The 24734-nt window shown below is 41.8% G+C and overlaps 1 protein-coding gene across 1 annotated transcript in view; it reads left to right on the forward strand.

Moving 5' to 3' along the window:
• LOC122559893 (piezo-type mechanosensitive ion channel component 2-like) overlaps positions 1-24734 on the forward strand; it is a gene marked incomplete at its 5' end in the record, with an annotated part of 241404 nt that overhangs the window by 50769 nt on the left and 165901 nt on the right. The window contains 4 exons of the mRNA XM_043710001.1: positions 237-385; positions 8302-8475; positions 16635-16849; positions 23209-23369. Coding sequence (XP_043565936.1) covers positions 237-385; positions 8302-8475; positions 16635-16849; positions 23209-23369 — 699 coding nt within the window. The remainder of the gene's footprint in view (positions 1-236; positions 386-8301; positions 8476-16634; positions 16850-23208; positions 23370-24734) is intronic.

The raw sequence follows: 24734 nt of genomic DNA on the forward strand, positions 1-24734 counted from the left end.
GGGGGGGAGCCTCCTCTTATTCAGATGTAAATCTACATTCAGTAATTGAGGGCTCGGGAAAGGTGTTAGTGAGTCATGGAGTGATTGGCAAGAGTGGGGGAGGAAAGTTATTGAGCCAATGCGAGGAGCTGGATTAGTACCAATCAAGGAGCAGTCAGTAACACGTGGCTCAGGCTGGAGGAGTTATTGAAACTGCACTGGTCTCTCAAATTTCTTCCTCCCTTTTGTGTTTACAGGTACATTATGATTGGTGGCGCCAAATCCTGAGGTATTTCTGGATCACTGTTGTGTCATATTCAATGCTGGTGCTCATCACAATCTACACCTATCAGTTTCAAACTGTGTCTTGGCTCTTTCAGCAGAAAATGGGGATGTCGGAGGACAGGTAGACTGCTAACTCATCACTTCCCCACTTTGCAGTTATTCCTCCTTTTCCTATAATTCGGGTTCACTTTAAACTAACGTTTGGGGATAGTCTTTCCTATTCTACTTAATAACTTGCAAACCTCTTTAATGTACCTCCTCTCACAGTACATTTAGTTTTAGTTCTTTTTTAATTGCAAAAAATATACTTCATTCAAAAAAAAAGTATGTATGTACACAGTTAATGCAGTTCTGTATAATCTTTGTACATGAAAAGCAAACAAATATTGGAATTTTGGCCTTCCCTGCAGTTAGAAAAATCCCTAAGCATTTTGTACTTATACTTAGGCATGTCCCATATGCTTCTTACCTTCCCAGTTTACCTGCCCTAACCTGTGTGGACAAACAACAGAAGAGGTCAGGAGGAGGAGACCACTGATTAGTTTGTGACCACACTGATATAGGGAAACCTCGATTATCCGAAGGACATTGGCAGGGAGTATTTCTTTCCGTTAATCGAATTCCGGATAATCGAGTTCCAGACAACATTGATAGGCAAACATTGGGATCGTGCAATCTTGTTCGGATAATCTGAGTTTAGGATAATCGAATGCTGGATAATCAACATTCCTCAGTATCTAGATGAATCCTGAGAGTTTAAACAACTGAAAGATTTTCTCATCAGAGATAGGATTGTCCCCGAAAAATCGATTCTCCTGCTCCTCGGATGCTGTCTGATCTGCTGAGCTTTTCCGGCAGTACACTTTCGACTCTGACCTCCAGCATCTGCAGTCCTCACTTTCTTCCGAGGATTGTCTTTGGCATTAAGAGATTCTGTCATGAGAGTAATTCACTGAGAGATTTTTAAAAAATTCGAGAAATTTATGAACACTATGAAATTATGAAATTTATGAGACTCTGAAGGGAGTTAGGCAGAGAGTTAGGCAGAAATTTAAAAAGGAGGTTATTTGGGTGGAACTGAGAAATAAGAGAGGGATGATCACCTTATTGGGATTGTATTATAGACCCCCTAATAGTCAGAGGGAAATTGAGAAACAAACAGATCTCAGTTATCTGTAAGAATAATAGGGTTGTTATGGTAGGGGATTTTAACTTTCCAAACATCGACTGGGACTGCCATAGTGTTAAGGTTTTAGATGGAGAGGAATTTCTTAAGTGTGTACAAGACAATTTTCTGATTCAGTATGTGGATGTACCTACTAGAGAAGGTGCAAAACTTGACCTACTCTTGGGAAATAAGACAGGGCAGGTGATTGAGGTGTCAGTGGGGGAGCACTTTGGGGCCAGCGACCATAATTCTATTAGTTTTAAAATAGTGATGGAAAAGGATAGACCAGATCTAAAAGTTGAAGTTCTAAATTGGAGAAAGGCCAATTTTGACGGTATTAGGCAAGAACTTTCGAAAGCTGATTGGAGGCAGATGTTCGCAGGTAAAGGGATGGCTGGAAAATGGGAAGCCTTCAGAAATGAGATAACAAGAATCCAGAGAAAGTATATTCCTGTCAAGGTGAAAGGGAAGGCTGGTAGGTATAGGGAATGCTGGATGACTAAAGAAATTGAGGGTTTGGTTAAGAAAAAGAAGGAAGCATATGTCAGGTATAGACAGAATAGATTGAGTGAATCCTTAGAAGAGTATAAAGAAAGTAGGAGTATACTTAAGAGGGTAATCAGGAGGGCAAAACGGGGACATGAGAAAGCTTTGGCAAATAGAATTAAGGAGAATCCAAAGGGTTTTTACAAATATATTAAGGACAAAAGGATAACTAGGGAGAGAATAGGGCCCCACAAAGATCAGCAAGGCAGCCTTTATGTGGTGCCACAGAAAATGGGGGAGATACTAAATGAATATTTTGCATCAGTATTTACTGTGGAAAAGGATATGGACTTTAGGGAAATAGATGGTGACATCTTGCAAAATGTCCAGATTACAGAGGAGGAAGTGCTGGATGTCTTGAAATGGTTAAAAGTGGATAAATCTCCAGGACCTAATCAGGTGTAACCGGGAGCTCTGTGGGAAGCTAGAGAAGTGATTGCTGGGTCTCTCGCTGAGATATTTGTTTCATCGATAGTCACAGGTGAGGTGCTGGAAGACTGGATGTTGGCAAACGTAGTGCCACTGTTTAAGAAAGACAAGCCAGGGAACTATAGACCGGTGAGCCTGACCTCGGTGGTGGGAATCCTGAGGGACAGGATGTACATGTATTTGGAAAGGCAAGGACTGATTCGGGATAGTCAAGTTTGTGCATGGGAAAACATGTCTCACAAACTTGATTGAGTTTTTTTGAAGAAGTAACAAAGAAGATTGATGAGGGCAGAGCAGTAGATGTGATCTACATGGGCTTCAGTATTGTCCCCCATGGGAGACTGATTAGCAAGGTTAGATCTCATGGAATACAGGGAGAACTAGCATTTGGATACAGAACTGGCTCAAAGGTAGAAGACAGAAGGTGGTGGTGGAGGGTTGTTTTTCAGACTGGAGGCCTGTGTCCAGTGGAGTGCCACAAGGATTGGTGCTGGGTCCTCTAATTTTTGTCATTTACATAAATGATTTGGATGCGAGCATAAGAGGTACAGTTAGTAAGTTTGCAGATGACACCAAAATTGGAGGTGTAGTGGACAGCGAACAGAGTTACCTCAGATTACAACAGGATCTGGACCAGATGGGCCAATGGGCTGAGAAGTGGCAGATGGAGTTTAATTCAGAGAAATGCGAGGTGCTGCATTTTGTGAAAGCAAACCTTAGCAGGACTTATACACTTAATGGTAAGGTCCTCGGGATTGGTGCTGAACAAAGAGATCTTGAAGTGCAGGTTCATAGCTCCTTGAAAGTGGAGTCGCAGGTAGATAGGATAGTGAAGAAGGCGTTTGGTATGCTTTCCTTTATTGGTCAGAGTATTGAGTACAGGAGTTGGGAGGTCATGTTGCAGCTGTACAGGACATTGGTTCGGCCACTGTTGGAATATTGTGTGCAATTCTAGTCTCCTTCCTATCAGAAAGATGTTGTGAAACTTGAAAGGGTTCAGAAAAGATTTACAAGGATGTTACCAGGATTGGAGGATCTGAGCTACAAGGAGAGGCTGAACAGGCTGGGGCTGTTTTCCCTGGGGCATCGGAGGCTGAGGGGTAACCTTGTGGAGGTTTACAAAATTATGAGGGGCATGGATAGGATAAATAGGCAAAGTCTTTTCCCTGGGATCGGGGAGTCCAGAACTGGAGGGCATAGGTTTAGGGTGAGAGGGGAAAGACATAAAAGAGACCTGAGGGGCAACTTTTTCACACAGAGGGTGGTACGTGTATGGAATGAGCTGCCAGAGGATGTGGTGGAGGCTGGTACAATTGCAACATTTAAGTGGCATTTGGATGGGTATATGAATAGGAAGGGTTTGGAGGGATATGTGCCGGATGCTGGCAGTTGGGACTTGATTGGGTTGGGATATCTGGTCAGCGTGGACGGGTTGGACCGAAGGGTCTGTTTCCGTGCTGCACATCTCTATGACTCTATCAGCCAGAGGGTATTAATGGGAGACATGCTATTAGATTTCTATTAGATTGAGGTATTCCAAGCTGAGTGAAAAAACACCGTTGGAATATGCAAGGCACATTTCCAGAAGGGCCAACAGAAAGGTGAAGGCCAGAGGGCAGCTGGTAAATATTGCAGAGGACGCCACGTCCAAGATAAAGAAGCCTAAAACCCAAAAGAACTGTGGGTGCTGGAAATCAGCAACAAAAACAGAAAGTGCTAGAAATTGCCAGCAGGTCTGGCTGCACCTGTGGAGAGAAATTAAGAGTTAACTTTTCAGGTTAAATGACCCTTCCTCAGAACCAAAACTTCCTCAAAAGAAGCATGTCCACTGGGGGAAAAGCCACACTCTAACAGCAGAAACTGAGTCACTTTGTACACAATTGATTAGCTAGGAAAAGGCAAAGCAAGCTGAGAAAGATGATTACTGGAGAGTTGTTAGCAGATGATTCTGATGATTTTCACTACGCCATATAAAAGATTGGCATTACCTGGTCTAAAGGTGATAAATGGCTTCCAGCTGTTATAGGACATGGAACATAGAACGTTACAGCGCAGTACAGGCCCTTCAGCCCTTGATGTTGCACCGACCTGTGGAACCAATCTGAAGCCCAGCTATCCTACACTATTCCATTTCCATCCATATGTTTATCCAATGACCATTTAAATGCCTTTAAAGTTGGTGAGTCTACTACTATTGGAATGATGACTGCACAATAAGAACATTAAGTGAATGGGAAATGTCAGAGCGACATGTAACATTGTGAACTTTATTTTTGTGCGAGGTGGTGATCCAAAAATAAACTCTCGAATGTCAGCTTAAGACTAAGTGATGAAAAGATACTTACCTCAAGAGGACAATTCATAAAATTCCTACAGTGTGGAAACCGGCCTTTTGGCCCAACAAGTCCACACTGATCCTCCAGAGAGTAACCCACCCAGACCCATTTCCCTACATTTAACCTCTGACTAATGCACCCAACTTACACATTCCTGAACTCTGTGGACAATTTAGCGTGTCCAATTCACCTAAACTGCACATCTTTGGATCGTGGGAGGAAACCAGAGGACCCCCATGTAGACATAGGGGCGAATGTGCAAACTTCACGCAGACAGTCTCCCGAGGGTAGAATTGAACCCAGGTCCCTGGTGCTGTGAGGCAGCAGGGCTAACCACTGAGCTACCGTGCCACCCTTTAAGAGACAGTTAAAGTTTAGAACCCAATGCATTGGAAAGAGCAAAAAGCTGGAGTTCTTGATAGTGGACCTTAAGCAAATTCTACGCATCTCAGCTGAAATAATTCTGAAGCCTAGACTCGCAACCAGTGTTCTCTTTAAGCAGAACAACCGTTCTAAGGTTCCGTGTGTGGCAATTTGTATCAGCACATCAATCTCAGCATTGACCTCCAGTCCCAGAGGTTGCTGCTGTGCCTGAACGTTAGCGGCCTACACAACTCCGAAAGAAAGTTAGAGGGAATGCTGCTGATTAGCCGACACATACCAGGAGAGATCTGCAGCACTTCAGAGGCCATAAATCCATTAGCCACTGAACAGATCCGAAAAGATTACAAAGGATTGGATCTCTTCCTGGTGAATATCCTTTCGGAGTAGATAAGAGTATGAGACCAACACTGCACCTACCAAGGGGAGAGTTCCAGCTACTGTCCCAGACCGGTCTGAAAGACAAGGTCGAGAAGCTGAGAAAGAAGGGACTAATCCTGGAGTGACAGCTCCTGGAGCCTGGATTAGCAGCAGGGAGCAGTGAAATAACCTGGCAAGCTGAAAAAATGCATCAATTCAAATGATCCAATAAATGCCAATCATTTGCCACAACTTGGCCAAGTAGACAAGCAGGAGGCTGGAAGAACGCAGCAAGCCAGGCAGCATCAGGAGGTGGAGAAGTCAACGTTTCAGGACCACGACTTGGCAAGACAAAGTTCTTTAGGATCCTCAGTGCAAGGAATGGTTCCCCCAAGTGAAGCTGGATGAAAGTAGCTATTCTCTAACTACATTCTGGATTACATTTGGGATATACAGATAATCATGTCTGCTGTTTGGCATTTCTAGAAGAGTACTAGTGTAGATGTTACAGAACAGTCTGTGATCTTCCTGTAATAGAAACTATTGTAGGTGATCTGCTAATAGAGTCATAGAGTCATCCATCATAGAAACAGACCCTTCGGTCCAACATGTCCATGTTGACCAAGTATCCCAAATGTAAGTAGTTCAATTTACCTGCGTTTAGTCCACATCCCTCTAAACTGATCCAGAAGTATTTTAAATATTGTATTGTACTAGCCTTGACCACTTTCTCTGGCAGCTCATTCCATCCATGCACAATTGTCTGTGTGAAAAGGTTGCCTCTCAGGACCCTTTGGAATCTTTCCCTTCTCACCTTAAACTTATGTCCTGTACTTTTCAACTCCCCTACCCTTGGAAAAAGACCTTGGCTATTCACCTTACCTGTGCCCCTCATGATGTTATAAACCTCAATAAGGTGATCCCTCAGCCTCCAATGCTCCAGGGAAAGAAGTCCCAGCTATCCAGCCTCTCCCTATAGCTCAAACCAATCTATGGATGTGGGGACACAATGGAAAAAGCCATCACTGATCCCAATCAGGATCTACTACAACAGCTAGAAAGAGCTCGCCAGATGATCCAGAAGCTGAACAAAACAAAAAGTTGAAGTGCTTGATGTCAAGTACATGGATCTTGTTCTGACAGTGAAAGATCGTTTCCTATACCTCAGCATGTTAAGTGAGGGCTGTAGCAAAGATGCAGTAACCAACATGTATGAAAGCAGTGCAACAATTCATCAGATCTGTGAACTATTCAACAAAGTTCTTGTCTGAATTGTCATCAGAGTGTGAACCTCGCCACAACTCACTGCTCTTAACGTGCAGTGTTCTTGGGCGCAGAATGAGAAGCAGTTTTTACGAACATCAAACACCCAGTACTGACCGTGCAAGTACAGATGTACTGCAGAGTGACTTCCTCATTGACAGAGTAATGCCAGCGAGACAGACTTGGAAGTACCCTTATGAAACAAGGAGGACAATCAGATGGATTGACATCCAAGGGCATTGATACAAACTGAATGGCTCAATGCTCAGATTGAGAAAGAGGACTTAGCTGCTGACTTTACTCATGAACATTCTAATCAGAACCAGTTTTGGAGAGACAGTGTTACAGTGGATGTGCAGCTACAAGCCACTTCTGAAGATCTTCCTCAAAACACATATACGCAAAGTGTCTGCAAATTATGTTACCTCATTTCTAGAGCTATCATCTGGACATGGGATACAAGCACGGGAAGCAAATGCACATTCCTGACGTGCTGTCAGGAACAGTACACCCAAGGAACAAAATCGAGAATGCTAGAACTAAATGTGGAATCTCCCAGCTTCCACTGAAGCAATGGCTCAACAAAGGTCTGAGGTCAGCCAGCCCAGTGGAGACATTAAATCTGGAAGAAAAGCACCTAACTCAAATCAAGTAACAAGATGCAGTCTCTCCAAGTGCTGCAGGAAGTAATGACAAAAGGATGGTCCAAAACTGTCAAGGACATCCTTGTTATTAGAAGAGAATGCTGGTCAGGTAGAGGTGAAGTGATAGCCTAGGATGGCATCTTATACCAAGGAAATAGAGTCATTATCCTAAGGAGATGAGAAACAGATGCTGAGGCACATTCATGCTAGTTGGATATTGTAGTCATTAATCTCTACATCTACAAATGCTTTCAGTCCAGTCTATGGCAACCATTAAATACATTACATGAAATAAAAATGATACACCAATCCTGCACCTGGGTTCACCCAAATCTCTGTTTATACCCAAACTCCCAATAAGTCCAGTGCCCCAACTGATCTACATTGGCTCCCAGTCTTGCATGAGTTCCAGTTTAAAAATCTGTTTTTTTTCATCCTTTCAATGTCCTGTGAAATGCCTTGGGACATTGTATTGCCCCAACACAATAGTTCAAAGTAGAGGTAAAGCTTCCAGGCCTGTGAGATGTTTGGGTAACTAGCACCTACTCCAGGTGCAGCCTCACTGACAATCTGGGTGTGCAAGAGTAACACCTTTAGGATGTCATCTGGCTAATAATCCAGTGGATTTGATCCACCATTCATTGAAGAGTCACTGAGTTTTCATTCCATTCATTTAATAATTTGGGTTTTACAATGAGAGAGTGATCCACTCACCCAGGTTACTACCCTGGAGGTAAAGACCAGGTTTACCCTGTCAGTTACTGAAATGCCAAGGTCTGAGCATTTAATGGACAGAGAAGTTGTTGCTTTTTTATTTAATTAGGCCTTTTGTTGCTTCAGCATGTTACAAAAATTCTTCAAACCAATGAGCTAAGTGAAAAGAAAATTACCATCCTCTTCTTTGTCTCAGTTTGAAAGACCTGGGCTTGGAGCAGTATGACACTGCTGAACTGTTTGCTAATATGTCACTTCCTGCGACCTTCCTCCTGGCCTGTATCCTCCAGCTGCATTACTTCCATGATCACTTCCTCAACCTGACAGACTGGAAGCATGTCAGTCCCAGGCAGGATGATCTCATCAATAGGTAGGTCTCTTCAGATTGTTTTGTGTTTCCCAATGTTCCAAAGCATTCCCTTTAAAAGCCTGACATAACAACCTCACTGTCTTTTAAAAATACCTGTCTTTGTGATGTAGGCATCGCTGGCTTCCTTGTCTAATTGCTCTTGAGAAGGTGGTACAAACTACAGCAGTTCATTTGGTGGAGGGCAGTGCAGTTGTTCATTTCCAACAAAGCCTGGACAACATTCTGGCTTGTGCTAATACATGACAAGTAACATTCACTCTGCACAATTACCACCTGCCAACAAGTGGGAACCTTGACATTTAATAATATTACCATCAAATATTCACTTTGATAATACAGAACTTAAGCACTGTTGATAAAAGACACATTTTGTTGAAGCTTTTCACCTTGAACTCCTCAGGACAATTTGCAAGAATACCAATTTCAATGGGAAAACCAAAATTTATACTGTATGAGAGGAGAGTACTGATTGTTGGGCAAATGGACTGTGATTGGTAGAGGTGTTGCCATGGGAATGCACCAGTTAATGATGATTACAATTAATCAGTCAAGAGAAAGATTGACAAAATGTGCCTTTTCTCAGCAGTGTTACCATCGTTAATTTCCCCAGCATCAATATCCTAGGAAGGTACCATTGACCAGAAACATAACTGGACTAATCAATACTGTCTCAGTACTGCAGCTACAAGACTAGGTCTGAGGCTGGAAATTCTGCAGTGAATAACTCACTTCCTGACTCCCTAAAGTATGTCCACCATTTACAAGATAGGAGTGTGATGGAATACTTCCCATTTGCCTGGATGAATGCAGTTCCAACAATGGACAACCATTTGGACAAAGCAATCTGGCACCCCATCAGTACCTTCAATATTTGGTGCCTTCATCACCAACACATATCAGCAGCAGAATGTATCATCCAGAAAATACAGTGCAGTATCTCACCAATATTTCCTCAACAGCACCTTCCAAACCCAACAGCCCCTACCACCTCACAGCTCATTTTGTATAATCTGTACATTTTGCAGTTGTACACTGTACACCAGGTCAAAGCCATTAACATAAACCAATCAAAGTAAAGGTCTTTGTACCAATCTCTGTGGAACCACATTATATATCTTACTCTTAACGATTCACGACCATTGGGCTGTGGTTCCTATCATTCAGACACAAGAACATGAGGAGAACATTCAGCCCACCAAGCCTGCTCCACCATTCAATTTGGGAACATGGCTAATCTGAGGCTTCATTCTCTTTCCTACCCTCTCCCCGTATCCTTTGCTTCAAGAGAAAGCAAAGATTTTACAATTCTAGCCCAAAATCTATTTATCTCCTTCCGCTGAATGTGCCCTGGTGTTTTAGATTTTCCAACCAGGGGTAACAATGTCTGAATGTATATCCTTCACAGCTCCACCAGAATCCTGTGTGTCTCAATGCGATCATCCCTCATTCTTTCAAACCCCAAAGAATATAGGCCCAATTTACTCAGCCTCTCACCATAAAAGCTCAGTCTAAAAGCTTCCTTTTACTACTTCCAATGCAAACGTTCTTCAATTACAAAAGGCCAAAACTGTACACAATTTTCCAGTCAATTTTGTATCTGTACTGCTACCATCACATGGATTTTAGTTTTGCACACAACTGATATTACAATATTTTACCCAAACCTGCAAGATCACATGTCAACCACACCTTCTTCATCAACTCTTTGGATCAGAATCCCTACAGTATGGAATCAGGCCATTAGGCCCAACCAGTCTACACTGACCCTCTGAAGAGTAACCCATCTAGACCTATTACTCTATAGTTCCCCTGACTAATACACCTAACCTACATACTCCTGAACAATTTAGCATGGCCAATTCATTTAACCTGCACATCTTTGGACAGTGGGAGAAAACCAGAGCACCCAGAGGAAACCCACACAGACATGGGGAGAATGTACAAACTGTAAAGGATAGAATCAAACCCAGGTCCCTGGCGCTGTGAGGCAACAGTGCTAACCACTGAGTCACCGTGTTGCCCTTTCTGTTAACTCATCAAAAAACACAAGTGACTTAATGAAGCATGAATTGCTTTCACAAACCTGTAATAAAAGTTGCCGAAAAATTATGGGCAGGCCCGGGCAAATCTGTGGAGGTAGAAAGAATTTTAATGTTGCAGGGTCATAAACTTTCCTCCGACCTAGGAGAAGTTAAAAATATCACCACTTTTAAGGAGGGGAAATGAGGGAGCATGGAGAAAAGAACAAAAGAGAAGGTCTGTAAGATGAATTGTCTGTCAGGACTTGGGTTGTGGATGTTTAACACAATCACTTCACTCCACAGTCAATATGATCGTCCTATCACAACTCTTCATTTGAAACTATGATATCTCAGTCTCTAGGGAGCAGCTGTGTTGTATTACTTATGAATTTAATCATATTTCTCCTTATTTACTTTCACTTTCTGTCTTTACTGTCTTATTACAGTGGTCACTAACCACTGCCGATGCCAGTCAGTTGCTATATTTTTCACATTTGGCTGTTTTCCATGCAGTTGTAGACATTACCTTGTTTTGCTAGATTGGTGCAGAGATAATGTGGTAAAGGAATGTCTCTAAATGTGGGTGGCATGTTAATCTGCACATAGATTGGGATAATCAAATGAGTCACAATGCTGTAGAGGAGGAATTCTAAAGTCTATACATGATGGTTTTCTGGACCAATACGTTAGGAGCTATCTAGTGAACAGGTCATTTTAGACTGGGTATTATGAGAAATAAGACACGAATAATTGGTAAGAGACTCCTTGGGTGGAGAAAAACCAGGGGAAAACATGTACAAGGATGTTGCCGGGGTTGGAGGATTTGAGCTATAGGGAGAGGCTGAATAGGCTGGGGCTGTTTTCCCTGGAGTGTCGGAGGCTGAGGGGTGACCTTATAGAGGTTTATAAGAATCATGAGGGGCATGGATAGCCAAAGTCTTTTTCCCAGGGTATGAAGGTCCAAAACTAGAGGTTTAAGGTGAGAGGGATAAGATATAAAAAGGACCTAAGGGGCAACTTTATTCACAGGGGGTGGTGCGTGTCTAAAATGAGCTGCCAGAGAAAGTAGTGAGACTGGTTCAATTACAACATCTGAAAGCCACCTGGATGGATATATGAATAGGAAGGGTTTGGAGGGTTATAGGCCAAGTGCTGGCAAATAGGACTAGATTAATTTAGGATATCTGATCGGCATGAACGAGTTGGACCAACGTTGTCTGTTTCCATGCTATACATCTCTATAACTCTATAATTGAATGCTGCTGATGATGCTAAAGGCCAGCTGGGCTCCATGAACCACTCATGTATATCCAAATTCCATTCCCTTCCTGTCCCTGCAAAACTGGGAAGTTTGAGGGTGGGCTCTGCAGTTTGTATTACAAGAAAGAAGCTCTGAATTTTGAAGAAAATCTTGGCCAAGGCCAGTCTTGCTCCAATGACTTGAGCAGAGGACTTCAACTCATACTGTTGAAGCATTATTGAGGTAGGTGCCAATTTGAATAGATGTAAAATCAAGGCCCCCTATATTCTACCTCAGACAGGCATCCCACTGCTCTTTTCAATCACTTATGATGGTACTCAGAAATAACTGTGAAATGTAATCGTTGCCTCACTATTAAAGGGGGAGCTTCTGTTTATCTACAAATAATGTACCTGATAAAGGTTTGAACAAAACATTGTCGTGGTAGGGCAACTGATTACTTATTGACACAGACAAACAAGATGGATTCAGATACTAGAATTTTTTAAAGGGTCTGTGAACATTGGGAGATCAAGTGAATTGATGTTTTTGAATGTTGATGGTGTTAGATTGTCTCAGCTGTTGCGATAAAACCTCTCACAGCTGTCAAAATGCAAGCAGCATTTTCACGTGGTGTGTAACAAATGAAAAACTCTGTACCTGGAGCTGTGAACATCAGTTGTATCTCCTGATTAACTCCCCTCAACTTGAGCCAGAGGGGGCTTGACCCAAGGACACATAAGTTGGGATAAGTTGAATCAACCACCTCCCCAAAGGAAGAAAACTAGTCCTGAATGTTAACCTCTTCCCCATCATCTAGGTTTAAATTCATTTTGTACAAACCAGATAAATCCGGAAATCTTATTTCTATGAAGAAAATCAAAAGTTTGAACTTTGTTACAAATTTAAAATCTTAAAATAAGGTCCATCAGACATTAAAGTAAGAAATCATGGGAATCTGACATTATTCAAGTTATGCAGAGGTATTTAAAAACATTTTGGGGTTGTTTATTTAATGGTTCATTCACACAATATTAGAACACCCTTAATTATTATCCCATATTTGGTTAAAAGGCCACCTATTAAAATGTGGGCATACATTCAGTTTCTAGGAAATTGTAATTTGAATTTATTCATTTGCGATTTTTGAGAAGATTTGTAGCTCAAGTTGAGGTTCAGGTTGTAAATTTGCTCACTGAGCTGGGAGGTTTGTTCTCAGATGGTTTGCCACCATGCTAGGTAACCTCATCAGTGAGCCTCCGGTGAAGCACTGGTGTTTTGTCCCACTTTCTATTAATGTGTCTTGGACATTTATCAACATCTGAGAAAAAGAACCGGAAATGATATCACCCACCTTAACAGACCAAGACAAATAAATGAAAAGTGGGACAGAACACCAGTGCTTCACCAGAGGCTCACTGATGATGTTACCCAGCATGGTGGCCAACCATCTGAGAACAAACCTCCCAGCTCAGCGAGCAAATTTACAACCTGAATTTATTCATGTTAAAAAATATTAAAGTTAGGTAACAGTCATGTGTTTTGCTGTTAAGCAGTTTTGCTCAGTTAAGGTGCTTTGTCCAGCAAAATATCGAGATATGGGCCTCGTACTTTTCCAATTGCAGATTTTCTTATCATGATATGTTTGCGTGTTAGAATAATAGCAAGAATCATAACATAATGTTTTATGTCTGTATTTTTTAGCAGCAACTTTACATTACTGTGAAGGGAATTAATCGTGCTTTGTTTGCAAGCTAGTTTTATTCCCTGTTAAAAATGCTGCTGTGGGTTTTGTTGAAAAGTGACATGTTACTTAATACTCTTGTATCAATTTCATATATTTTGAATCTTGCTCTTTCACATTCTGACTGGCTTATTGCATGTGCACTGGCCTGATGTCAGAGGGAAAATCTTAATAAAATGATTTCTTTTTTCACATTTTTATTTGCAAAGCATCAGTAACACTCTTGGAAAAGCCTCACACAAGTGCTGTGTATTTGTAATAATATTTAGTTAATCAGGAAATGATAATGATGCCATGATAGTGTCACTGGGCTAATAATCCAGAACCTCAGGCTAATTTGCAGGCAACCACAGAATGCTGGACAAATTCAGCATCATCTAGGGGGAGAGAGACAGAGTGAGAAAGAAAGAAAGAGAGAGTGAGTGAGTTAAGGTAGAGTCATAGAGGTTTACAGCATGGAAACAGATCCTTTGCCCAACGTGTCCATGCTGCCCAGTTTTCACAATTAATCGGGTCCCATTAGCCTGCATTTGGTCCATATCCCTCCATCCCTTTCCATCCATGTACCTGTCTAAATGTTTCTTAAATGACTAAGTGATGATCTTTGCGTCTTCACTGTTCACTGGAGTAATACAAGATGATTGCAGGGTGGCAAATGTTATTCCCTTGTTCAAGAAAGGGAATAGGGTAACCCTGGGAATTACAGACCAGTCAGTCTTACGTTGGTGGTGGGCAAACTATTGGAGAGGATTCTGAGAGACAGGATTTATGATTATTTGGAAAAACATCGTTTGAATAGAGATAACCAGCTTGGTTTTGTGAGGGGCAGGTCATGCCTCACAAACCTTATTGAATTCCTTGAGGATGAGATGAAACACATTGATGAAGGTAGAGCAGTGGGTGTGGTGAATATGGATTTTAGCAAGGTGTTTGATAAGGTTCCTCATGGTAGGCTCATTCAGAAAGTATGGAGTAATGGGATACAGGGAAATTTGGCTGTCTGGATACAGAATTGGCTTGCCCATAGAAGACAGAGGGTGGTAGTAGATGGAGAGTATTCAGCCTGGAACTTGATGACCAGTGGTGTTCTGCAGGGATCTGTTCTGGGACCTCTGCACTTTGTGATTTTTTTTATAAATGACTTGGATGAGGAAGTGGAAGGATGGGTTAGTAAGTTTGCCGATGACATGAAGGTTGGTGAAGTTGTGGATAGTGTGGAGGGCTGTTGTAGGTTGCAACGGGACATTGACAGGAAGCAGAACTGGGCTGAGAAGTGGCAGATGGAATTCAACCTGGAAAAGTGTGAAGTGATTCGAAGGTCAAATTTGAATGCAGATTACAGGGTTAAAGGCAGGATTCTTGGCAGTGTGGAGGAACAGAGGGATCTTGGGCTCCATGTACGTAGTTCCCTCAAAGTTGCCACCCAGGTTGATAGGGTTGTTAAGAAGCCATATGGTGTGTTCGCTTTCATTAGCTGGTGGAATTGAGTTTAAGAGCCACGAGGTTATGCTGCAGATCTATAAAGCCCTGGTTGGACCACACTTGGAATATTGTGTTCAGTTCTGGTCACCTTATTATAAGAAGGATGCGAAGCCTTAGAGAGGGTGCAGAGGAGATTTACCAGGATGCTGCCTGGACTGGAGGGCATGTCTTATGAAGAAAGGATGATTTAGCTAGGGCTTTTCTCTTTGCAGCAAAGAAGAATGAATGGTGACTTGATAGAGGTGTGCAAGATGATGAGAAGCAGAGCTAGGGTGGATAGCCAGAGACTTTTCCCCAGGGCAGAAATGGCTATTACGAGGTGGCATAATTTTAAGATGAGTGGAGGAAGGTATAGGGGAGATGTCAGAGGTCAGTTCTTTATACAGAGAGTGGTGGGTGTGTGGAATGCACTGCCAGTGGTGGTAGTAGAGTCAGATACATTAAGGACATTTAAGCAACTCTTGGATGGGCACATGGAAGATAGTAAAATGTATGGTACGTAGGTTGGTTTGATCTTTGAGTGAGATAAAAAGTTGGCACAACATCGAGGGCCGAAGGGCCTGTACTGTGCTGTATTATTCTATGTTCTATGTTAAATTGTACTCATCTGCACCACTACTGCTGGCAGCCCATTCCATACCTTCACCACCCTCAGTGTGAAAAATTTGCCACTCTCGACCCTTTTGTATTTCTCCTGTCTCATCTTAAATCTGTGTCCTCTAGCTGTTGGCCATCTACCTTGCCTATGCCCCTCATGATTTTATAGACCTCTATAAGGTCACCCCTCAGTCTTCTACACTCCAGGGAAAACAGCCCCAGCCTATCCAGCCTCTCCAGAAGTGTCAGACTGGACTTGAAGCATTAGTTCTGTTTCTCTCTCCATAGATGTTGTCAGACCTGCTGAGTTTCTCCAGCATTCTCTGTGTTGGTTTCAGATTTGCACCATGTGGTTTTATGCTAATGTTCTAGGTATCTGGTTCAATTCCCACCATGGTGAAATCTGAATTTAATAAAATAAAATCTGGAATTAAAAGCTAGCCCAATGGTGTCCAGGTAACCACTGCCATTTGTCAAAGAGACCCACCTAAAGTCCTTTAGGCAAGGAAATCTGTTACCCTGGCCCAGTCTGGCCTACATTAGACTCCAGACCCACCAGGAGCGTTGTTGTCTCTTAACTGCCCTTTGACCAATTAAGAATGGGCATTAAATACTGGCCTAGCCAGCAACACCCATCTTCCATGAAGCAATAGACAATAGGTGCAGGAGTAGGCCATTCTGCCCTTCGAGCCAGCACCACCATTCATTATGATCATGGCTGATCATCCTCAATCAGTAAATAAATCATGGCAGAGATATGTGCTGTACAGAATGTCCTCCTCACTTGTTTTTTGTGTAATGTGCAGTTTTGTTTTACATCAGAAGCAATGTAATGAATTAAATGCAGGTGTGCAAAGTAATGTGTAGACATTCGAGGATTAGTGAAAGAGGTTGGTCTTGGTGATAAACTGTCACTCCTTTAGTAAGTTCCAGTTCACGCCACCCAGTTTGACCAAATGCTACTTAAATAGATGGAGGAGTGAAGGGTAGGCCCAGCACCTGGAGAAGGAATGGACTATTTTCGATTATCTTGTAACTCAATGCAAGACACACACAAACAGTTTTGTTTTGACAGGTTGAATAACAAACGCAGTAACAGAATTCACGGCAGCCTTTACACCTTAGAGAAACTCGGCTTTGAACCGAAGGAGTCAATCTTGGCGCAGGAGACGGGCACGGATATAAAAGGTAACTTTCAACTCACTGTGATCAACGAACATGATTTGGATTTCGAAGACAAACTTGCACACATTTGTAGCCACAGCTCCCTGGTTCGATGCAGGAAAGCAGGTAATGCAATTGCTAAAACGTATCAACAGAACAGTGAAACTGATGCAGAATTATGTGATTTGAATTATGCTGACATAATATATTTATATACATCAATGTTTCTATTTCTATACAGCTCCTTTTATCTGAATAAATTAATGGATGATTGTAAATAACAAATCCAAGGGTTTTGTAAGAGAAGGGCTTTGTAAAAGGAAGGAAAATATGCTTCACCTTATAATCAGAGTGATGGGGTTTTCTCTGTTTAATGATACTGCACTACCTTTGATATATTTTAACATTAACCTTTGCCTACATATTAACACACCCACAGTCTTTAATTTAGCACACATTGTCTCCTCACCATGAGATCACTCTCCAGCTCACTCTCTTAGTCATGTGATGTTGCATCACCATTACTTCATGATCTCACAGGCTCATGCTGTTAAACTATTGCTCCACATCATTGCCCATGTCTTTGTTCCCATTATTTTATAATATTCAGCACCATCTCACTCAAAGTCTCAAAAGTAACAGGAACAGTTAGTGTGGTGGTTTGACACCTCTCCCCAATCTCATTTGGATTTGTTTCTGAGATTGCTGCTCTGGTACTTGGTGCCTTCACTCTGTTTGAGAGCATCGTCTTTGGGACTGTACAGAGCATTTAATGGATACTTTCTGTTCTTCATAATTGATGTAGTACAGTCATCTTCTGGCTCGCTTTTCAAAGATGTTAAAGCTCACCAATTCCTCTTTCAACAGCCTCATGGTATTTCCACTAAGTAGGATCTTGGCTATTCTGAATTCTCAAGAACGGTTAATTCTATTAGCCTTGTCTTTCATCTATATTCCTTCTCCTGGAAGAAGTATTGACAATTCTCTTGTGTGATGACAATGATTGAAGTTTCTAATTTGCTTCTCTCTTTTCACTTCATGCTGTCTCAGTCTGTCGTGGTCTTCCATGGTAACTGGTGGTTTTCATTTCATGGACAGTGAAGGAAGTTTTGTTTTCTGTATTCTCCCCACTGTAATTCATGGTGATGATTCATGTTGATCTATAACTTAATACAGGCAAATTAATATCTTGATTCTTCAGGAGTTTTTTATGATTCTGACTCCTCGTTCAGCTTCTACTATTCGATTGTGAAGAATGAGATGAAATCTTTGTTGTGAAAGAATCCATATTCCTTGGCAAATTCTATAAACTACTTATTTGCAATCTGCCATCTGTTATCAGATATGATTGTGCCAGGAGGACTGAATAAAATCGATTCATCTCAATAATGTAATCGTTGTGTCTGCTGTAAGAGTGTACAAGTGATTTTGCAATCCATCTTGAGTAATTGTCAATAATAAGGATATATCTTTTCCTTTTAAACTGAAAACAAGTTCATTCCTAGCTGTTCCAGATGTCTTTATGAAATATTGATGACAATATTTCATTCCTGAATGTTGATTGTTCAAGTTCTGCAGTTTGCAATTATCTCTTCAATTTATCAAGTAACTTGAGGCCATCAAACTGAGTGTTGGGCACTTGCTGTGCGTCTTGTTATTCCTAGCTGACATGGACACACTTTTGAAGAATATCACTTTGTTAGGTGTTAGCAATCTTTTAGCAAAGACAAACAAATCATCTGTATTCATGAGATGTTTCTATTGCTCAGAGTACTGTCTCAATGTTGAGTTACCCTGGAGGTATTGACCATCCTTCCTGATAATTTCATCTCATCTGCAGACTTCACCTCTGATTGAATTACTCTGCTGTAATCTTTTCTCTGTTGCCAATGTTTCCTGTTACCTGAAAATGTAAAGACTTCCACCTCCGCTATCACCTGCAAATCTTGTTTTTTAGATTCTTCAGCTGGTGTTCTAGAGGACACATCAGTTGTTGTTTGACATTTCCCTTGAGTATATTCAGTGATGAAGTCATATCACATCAAACACAATCTAGTGCATTGACTATGAGGTGGTTTGCAATTTTTTATATTGAGTATAGAAACTAAAGGATTGTGATCTGATTTTGATCTTAAATCTCATTCTTATGACATATCTGAAAACCTCTCACTTGCCCATGTTGCTGCTGGACCTCTTTTTTCAATTGGACATATAACCATTCTCAGTTTCTGTTCAAGACCTTGAGGCATAGTGTACAGGTCTTCTTTTACCATCTTCCTGGACTTGTATCAACAACACTGTACTTAACCCTGCATCCATTGCTAACAATATTGATAACTATTGGTAACTTTCATTGTGCTAAACAAAGTCATAAATTCATAACTTTTTGAAATCATTTCTTTCACCAACATTCCAGCCTACTCTGGCCTTGTCTTAAAATCTGTCTCAGTATCCCATTGACTGATCCCAACTTGTTTAACCGTTCCTGAAAATCTTTGCAATTCTTCTATATTCTCGGGCTGAGGAAATTCCCAGATCATCCTTGTTTCCTAAGGGTCAACCTTTATCCCTGTGGCTTGCATGATACGATTTAAGAACATTAGGTGTTAACTGTCAGGCCTGCCTTCTGTTATATTCATTCTTTGTTGTACTATGTATGTGGATATCATCCATATTATTATTCCTTCTCTTGGAAAACATTGTACATGGCGCTCTGGAATATTTCAGGGGCCGATGCCACTTTGGATGGTAGTCAATTGAAACAGTATTGACCAACAGGTCTTATGAAAGTAGTTAACAATTTCTATTCCTGGTCCAAAGAGACTTCCCAGAATCTGCTATTCGTATATAATTAACTGAATAGTGTGCTGTTTGCAGATTTTGCTAAGCTGTCATTGGATGAATTTTCTTCTGTACAGCCATGAGAGATTATGTCATATCTAGGTTTTGCTATTCCCATTTGGTTTAGGAACTGTGACTATCCGTGAACACTGTTTAGAACACGATTAATTAAATTAGCCCGTGTCACTGCACCATTTCAATTTTCTGTTGGTGGATGCGGTACTTTTCTTGGAGATAGAAGGTAAATAAATATATTTTGCATCCAGCTGCAATATTATGTGGAATTCATTGTTCAGCTTACCAGGCCTGAAAATAATTTAGTAAACTCTTTTCTAAATGTTGGCTTTCAGAGCACTTTAATTCCCCTGTGTGCAAAATCTTATTTGTTTTGCTTAAGTCCAAGTTGTGTTGAGCTTTTTGGAGGGATTTCCTCACTGTAACCTACCAAACTCACCTCATTAACTACTTCCCCTCTCCTTAAGGAGTCTGTCACATCCAATTTCTCCCATATCCTGCTATTTTAAAGCCCATGGACTGGTATTGAGGGCTGCCCTTGATCTATTGTGCAGGGACCTCCCCTGAGCGGAGACTGTCTCTCTTGACTTGACTGAGAACTGTTGATAATCCTTCCTCTGTGTCTGTGCCAAAGCTTTGGGCAAGACAGAAGTAATCTGAGCCTGGTATCTCTGAATGAAGGGACAAAGTGCCAAAAGGTGAGGTAGGGATGGAGTGAGGACCTAGATAGGCTCAGAATAAGTGTGTGCTGTGACAGTGAGCAAAGAGCTTGGAGGTGCAGCCTGGCTCAGTCCGTGAACTGTGAACTGTGTGTATAACCCTGATCGCACAGTGTCCTTGCAGCATTATAATGCCAGGTGTCAGTGCAGCTTTGATGTGCAGAAATATCCTATAATTGGTTCAAAGATGTGCCGTAAGGGTTGTGAGAGGCTGGCATATGTAGGATGCCAATGTGTGTAGAGTGTGTGTGTATATATTATATATCGATGTTGGCACCCAGTGTCCATGGAGCCCTCTGAAGCAAGCAGCAAGTGGAATTCCCAGGTATCTGCTCTGGCTTCCGAGTTAAGTTTTTTCTGCCGTTGAGCTTGTTTTGCGTGTTTCTGAAGATATGAAGTTGAATATTAATGAGGCAATTTGTTCCGTTAGTCCCCCTCAGTTGGGAGCTCAGTGCTGCCTAGTGAGAAGCTCGCTACAATATTTGTAAAAACATAAAAGATGCTCTCAACTATGATATAGGCCTCCTCTGACTTTGCATCTGATTCTGCCACAAATCCTGTCCAGCCCACATCACCCAGACCAATATAAGACTTCACTTTATTGATCAACGAGAATCTCAAGCATGCTGATATGCTGAGCAATGATCCTTCTTGATTCTGTATAACATAAAGTGGTTCAGTTCTCTCCTTGTCATTGTATTTTAATATTTACTACAATGTGTTCAATGTTTGTCACACTTTGTGCCTTGGTGTTGCAGTTTGATTGAAGGAGGTTTTAACTTGATCTGTTTTAACCATTTTATTTTGTCAGACAATATATAGCACCGCTGGAAATGTGTTGCTGGAAAAGCGCAGCAGGTCAGGCAGCATCTAGGGAACAGGAGAATCGACGTTTCGGGCATAAGCCCTTCTTCAGGAAGGCTTATGCCTGAAACGTCGATTCTCCTGTTCCCTGGATGCTGCCTGACCTGCTGCGCTTTTCCAGCAACACATTTCCAGCTCTGATCTCCAGCATCTGCAGTCCTCACTTTCTCCTCAATATATAGCACCAACGTGGTATCTAGTTTAACCGCCATAGAATGCCCCTCTGCATTGAGATTTACCGACCAGTATTTGCTGTCCAGGTGATTGATTTCTCCTTGAATGTGGTTTTGACTCTCCTACTTCCTCGATTGTATGGCATTTCAAGTTCAGTTGCTGCTTGCTTTCAAGTATAGAATTACAGGATTCCTTAAATTGACTTCCAAAAGTGTTCAACAAGGCACTTCACAAAAGATTAAGTCATAACATAAAAAGCCCCAAGTTTTGGAGTAATATATGGCATGGATAGAGAATTGGCTAATGGGGAGGAAACAGCGAGTGGGGGCAAGGGATTCTTTTTCAGGTTGGTGACCTGTAACTAGTGGGGTTCCACAGGAATCAGCGCTGGGGCCACAACTGTTCGCTACTTACAATAAATATTAATGACTTGGAGGAAGGAAATGAATGTACTGTAGCCAGATTTGCAGGCAATGCAAAACTAGATGGAAAGGCAGGTTGTAAGATGGTGCAGAGAGGTATTGATAGGTTAAATAAGTGGGGAAAAAATGGCAATGGGAGTATAATGTGGCAAAATGTGAAGTTGTTCATTTGGAAGGGAGAGCAAAAGAATAGGATATTACTTAAATGGAAAAAGCTGCAACAGAAAGGAACTTGGGGAGTACTTGTGCACAAAACACAGAAAGCTGGCACCGCAGGTAATCAGGAAGGCTAATTAAATGTTGGTAAAAACAAGGATTTCAAGGGGATCGGTGTATAACAATATGGAAGTATTACTGTAACTGCACAACATGCTGGTGGGACCATATCTGAAGAACTGGGAGCAGTTCTGGTCACCTTATTTAAGAAAAAGTTATTGTTTCATTGGAGGCAGTTTGGAGAAGGTCCACTGGGAAGATCGTGGTGTGGAGGGATTGTCTTATGGATGAAGATTTAGAAGGTTAGAACTCTACTCGCCAGGAATTTGACGATTGAAAAGAATGAGAGGTGATCTCATTAGAGATGTAGGGATTCTTAAGGGGATTGATAGGTAAATACTGAGAGGACATTTCCCTTTGTGGGAGAGTGTAGGACCAGAACACACAGTCTCAGAATAATGGGGCACCAGTTTAAGACTGAGATGAGGAGGAAATTCTTCTCTCAGAGAGTTGAAAATCTTTAGAACTCTTTGCCACAGAGACCTCTGGGGGAAGAATGCTTGTGAATATTTCAGGCTCAGATAAATTCTTCATCAGTTGGGGAATCAAGGATTCTGGAGAACAGACAAGCACTACAGAGTGACAGTGAAGTGAACTGCTGCATGATTGGCTTCTAGAAATATTTACACATCATGCGGTTAGAATACTGACCAACTGACAGGAAACAGAAAGTAGGATAATGGGTGATGATGTAGTTGGACAAATGTAACTAGTGAGACCATATCCATTCACCATATTCAACAATGACCTATGACTGAAGAAAAAGCCAAATTTTTAAATTTGCTGATCACACAATGACAGGCAAGATTGCAACCGACGTAGATAGAAGTGTAAAATTATAAACAGATATTGATAGGTTAAATGCATGAGTAAACCAAACTCACGATGAGGAATAGGAAACGTAGATACAGGACAAAGTCTTCTCCTGTAACTGTGTTCTCTATTCCTCATCACAATCCAGTTATCTGAGCGTCAGCTACAAAACAGTCAAACAACATTAATCCTGTTGAAACTCGCCAGAGGAATTGCTGGTTGGGTGAGGTAACTGCAAGGTCCCTGTACAACTGGATCCAGCATTGGGTTGGTGCCCTCAGGCGAGAAGTGGGAAAGGAGGAACACAGCCGTTAACCTCCAAAATTCTGAGAATCTTATCCTATTGTATTTTCCTGTTCAGGATATCCAAATCCCTGGAGCATGGTGATTGACAGATTGACTACCTTATTTTTACGTTTTCTGGAAAAACTGCATAAAGTCCAAGTCTGGGTGTGGAGATTCCTGGAACTGCACATCATCAAGATGGTCTCCTCCTTTATTATCTGGATCACATTAAAGGAGGTGAGAACTTTAATACAAACCAGTGCTAGTTACAGGAGGGAGAAATAGATGAGCAGGGCTGGTGTTGAAATTAGATGTAGCTGAAAGAGGTCTTGCATAATGGTAATGCCATTATACTCATAATTCAGAAACATAGGCTAATAATCTGGGGACACGAACTGGTAGTTTGTATGACTGGAGTTCAGTGTCGAGTGGCATTCAACAGGGATCAGTACTGGGTCCCTTTTTTTGTGATATACATAAACCATGTAGAATAAAATGTGGGATAAGGTGGGAGGAGAAATGATAAGTACATTTGCAGATAACACCAGGATTGGCCGGCGGTTGACAGTGGGGACGAAGTCTTGGGTTACAGGAGGATATAAACAGATGGACAGATCAGTAGCAGATGGAATCTACCTCAGATACATGTGAGGTGATGTACTTTGGAAGTAGTAATAAGACAAGGGAGTACTCAAAGGATGGCAGGACATGAGGAAGCTCAGAGGAACAGAGGGTGTTTGTCCACAGAAAGTTCACAGGACAGGTTAATAATGTAGTTAAGGCAGAAGGGAGACTTGTCTTTATAACTTGAGGCATAGATTATTAGAGCTGGGAGGTTATGTTGGAGCTGTATAGAACTCTGGCTAGACCAGAACTGGAGTGCTGCATGCAGTTCTGGTCACAACAATAAAAGGAGAGTGTGACTGCAGTGGAGGAGGTGCAGAGGAGATTGCCCAGGGTGTTGCCTGGAATGGACCACTTTAGCTATGAAGAGAGGCTGGAAAAAATTGGGTTATTTCCTTTGGAGTAGAGAAGATTGAGGCGGGACCTGAAAGAGGGGCATGGCCAGGGTGGATAGAAAGCAGCTATTCCCTTAGTTGAAAGGTTAATAATAAGGCAGGATATAATTTTAAAGTGAAAGGAAAGATGTTTAGAGGAGATTTGAGGGAAAATCTTTTCACCCAGATGATGGTAGAGGTCTGGAGTGCACTGCTTGGGAGGGTAGAGATTCCTGATGAAGGGCTCCTGCACAAAATGTCGATTTTCCTGCTCCTCGGATACTGCCTGACCTGCTGTGCTTTTCCAGCACCACTCTAACCTTGACTCTAATCTCCAGCATCTGCAGTCCTTACTTTCGGGATTAGTGGTGCTGGAAGAGCACAGCAGTTCAGGCAGCATCCAAGGAGCTTCGAAATCGACGTTTCGGGCAAAAGCCCTTCATCAGGAATAAAGGCAGTGAGCCTAAAGCGTGGAGAGATAAGCTAGAGGAGGGTGAGGGTGGGGAGAAAGTAGCATAGAGGGGGAGGGGATGAAGGTGATAGGTCAGGGAGGAGAGGGTGGAGTGGATAGGTGGAAAAGGAGATAGGCAGGTAGGACAAGTCC

Source organism: Chiloscyllium plagiosum, chromosome 20, assembly GCF_004010195.1.
Source record: "Chiloscyllium plagiosum isolate BGI_BamShark_2017 chromosome 20, ASM401019v2, whole genome shotgun sequence".
NCBI classification, from domain to species: domain Eukaryota; kingdom Metazoa; phylum Chordata; class Chondrichthyes; order Orectolobiformes; family Hemiscylliidae; genus Chiloscyllium; species Chiloscyllium plagiosum.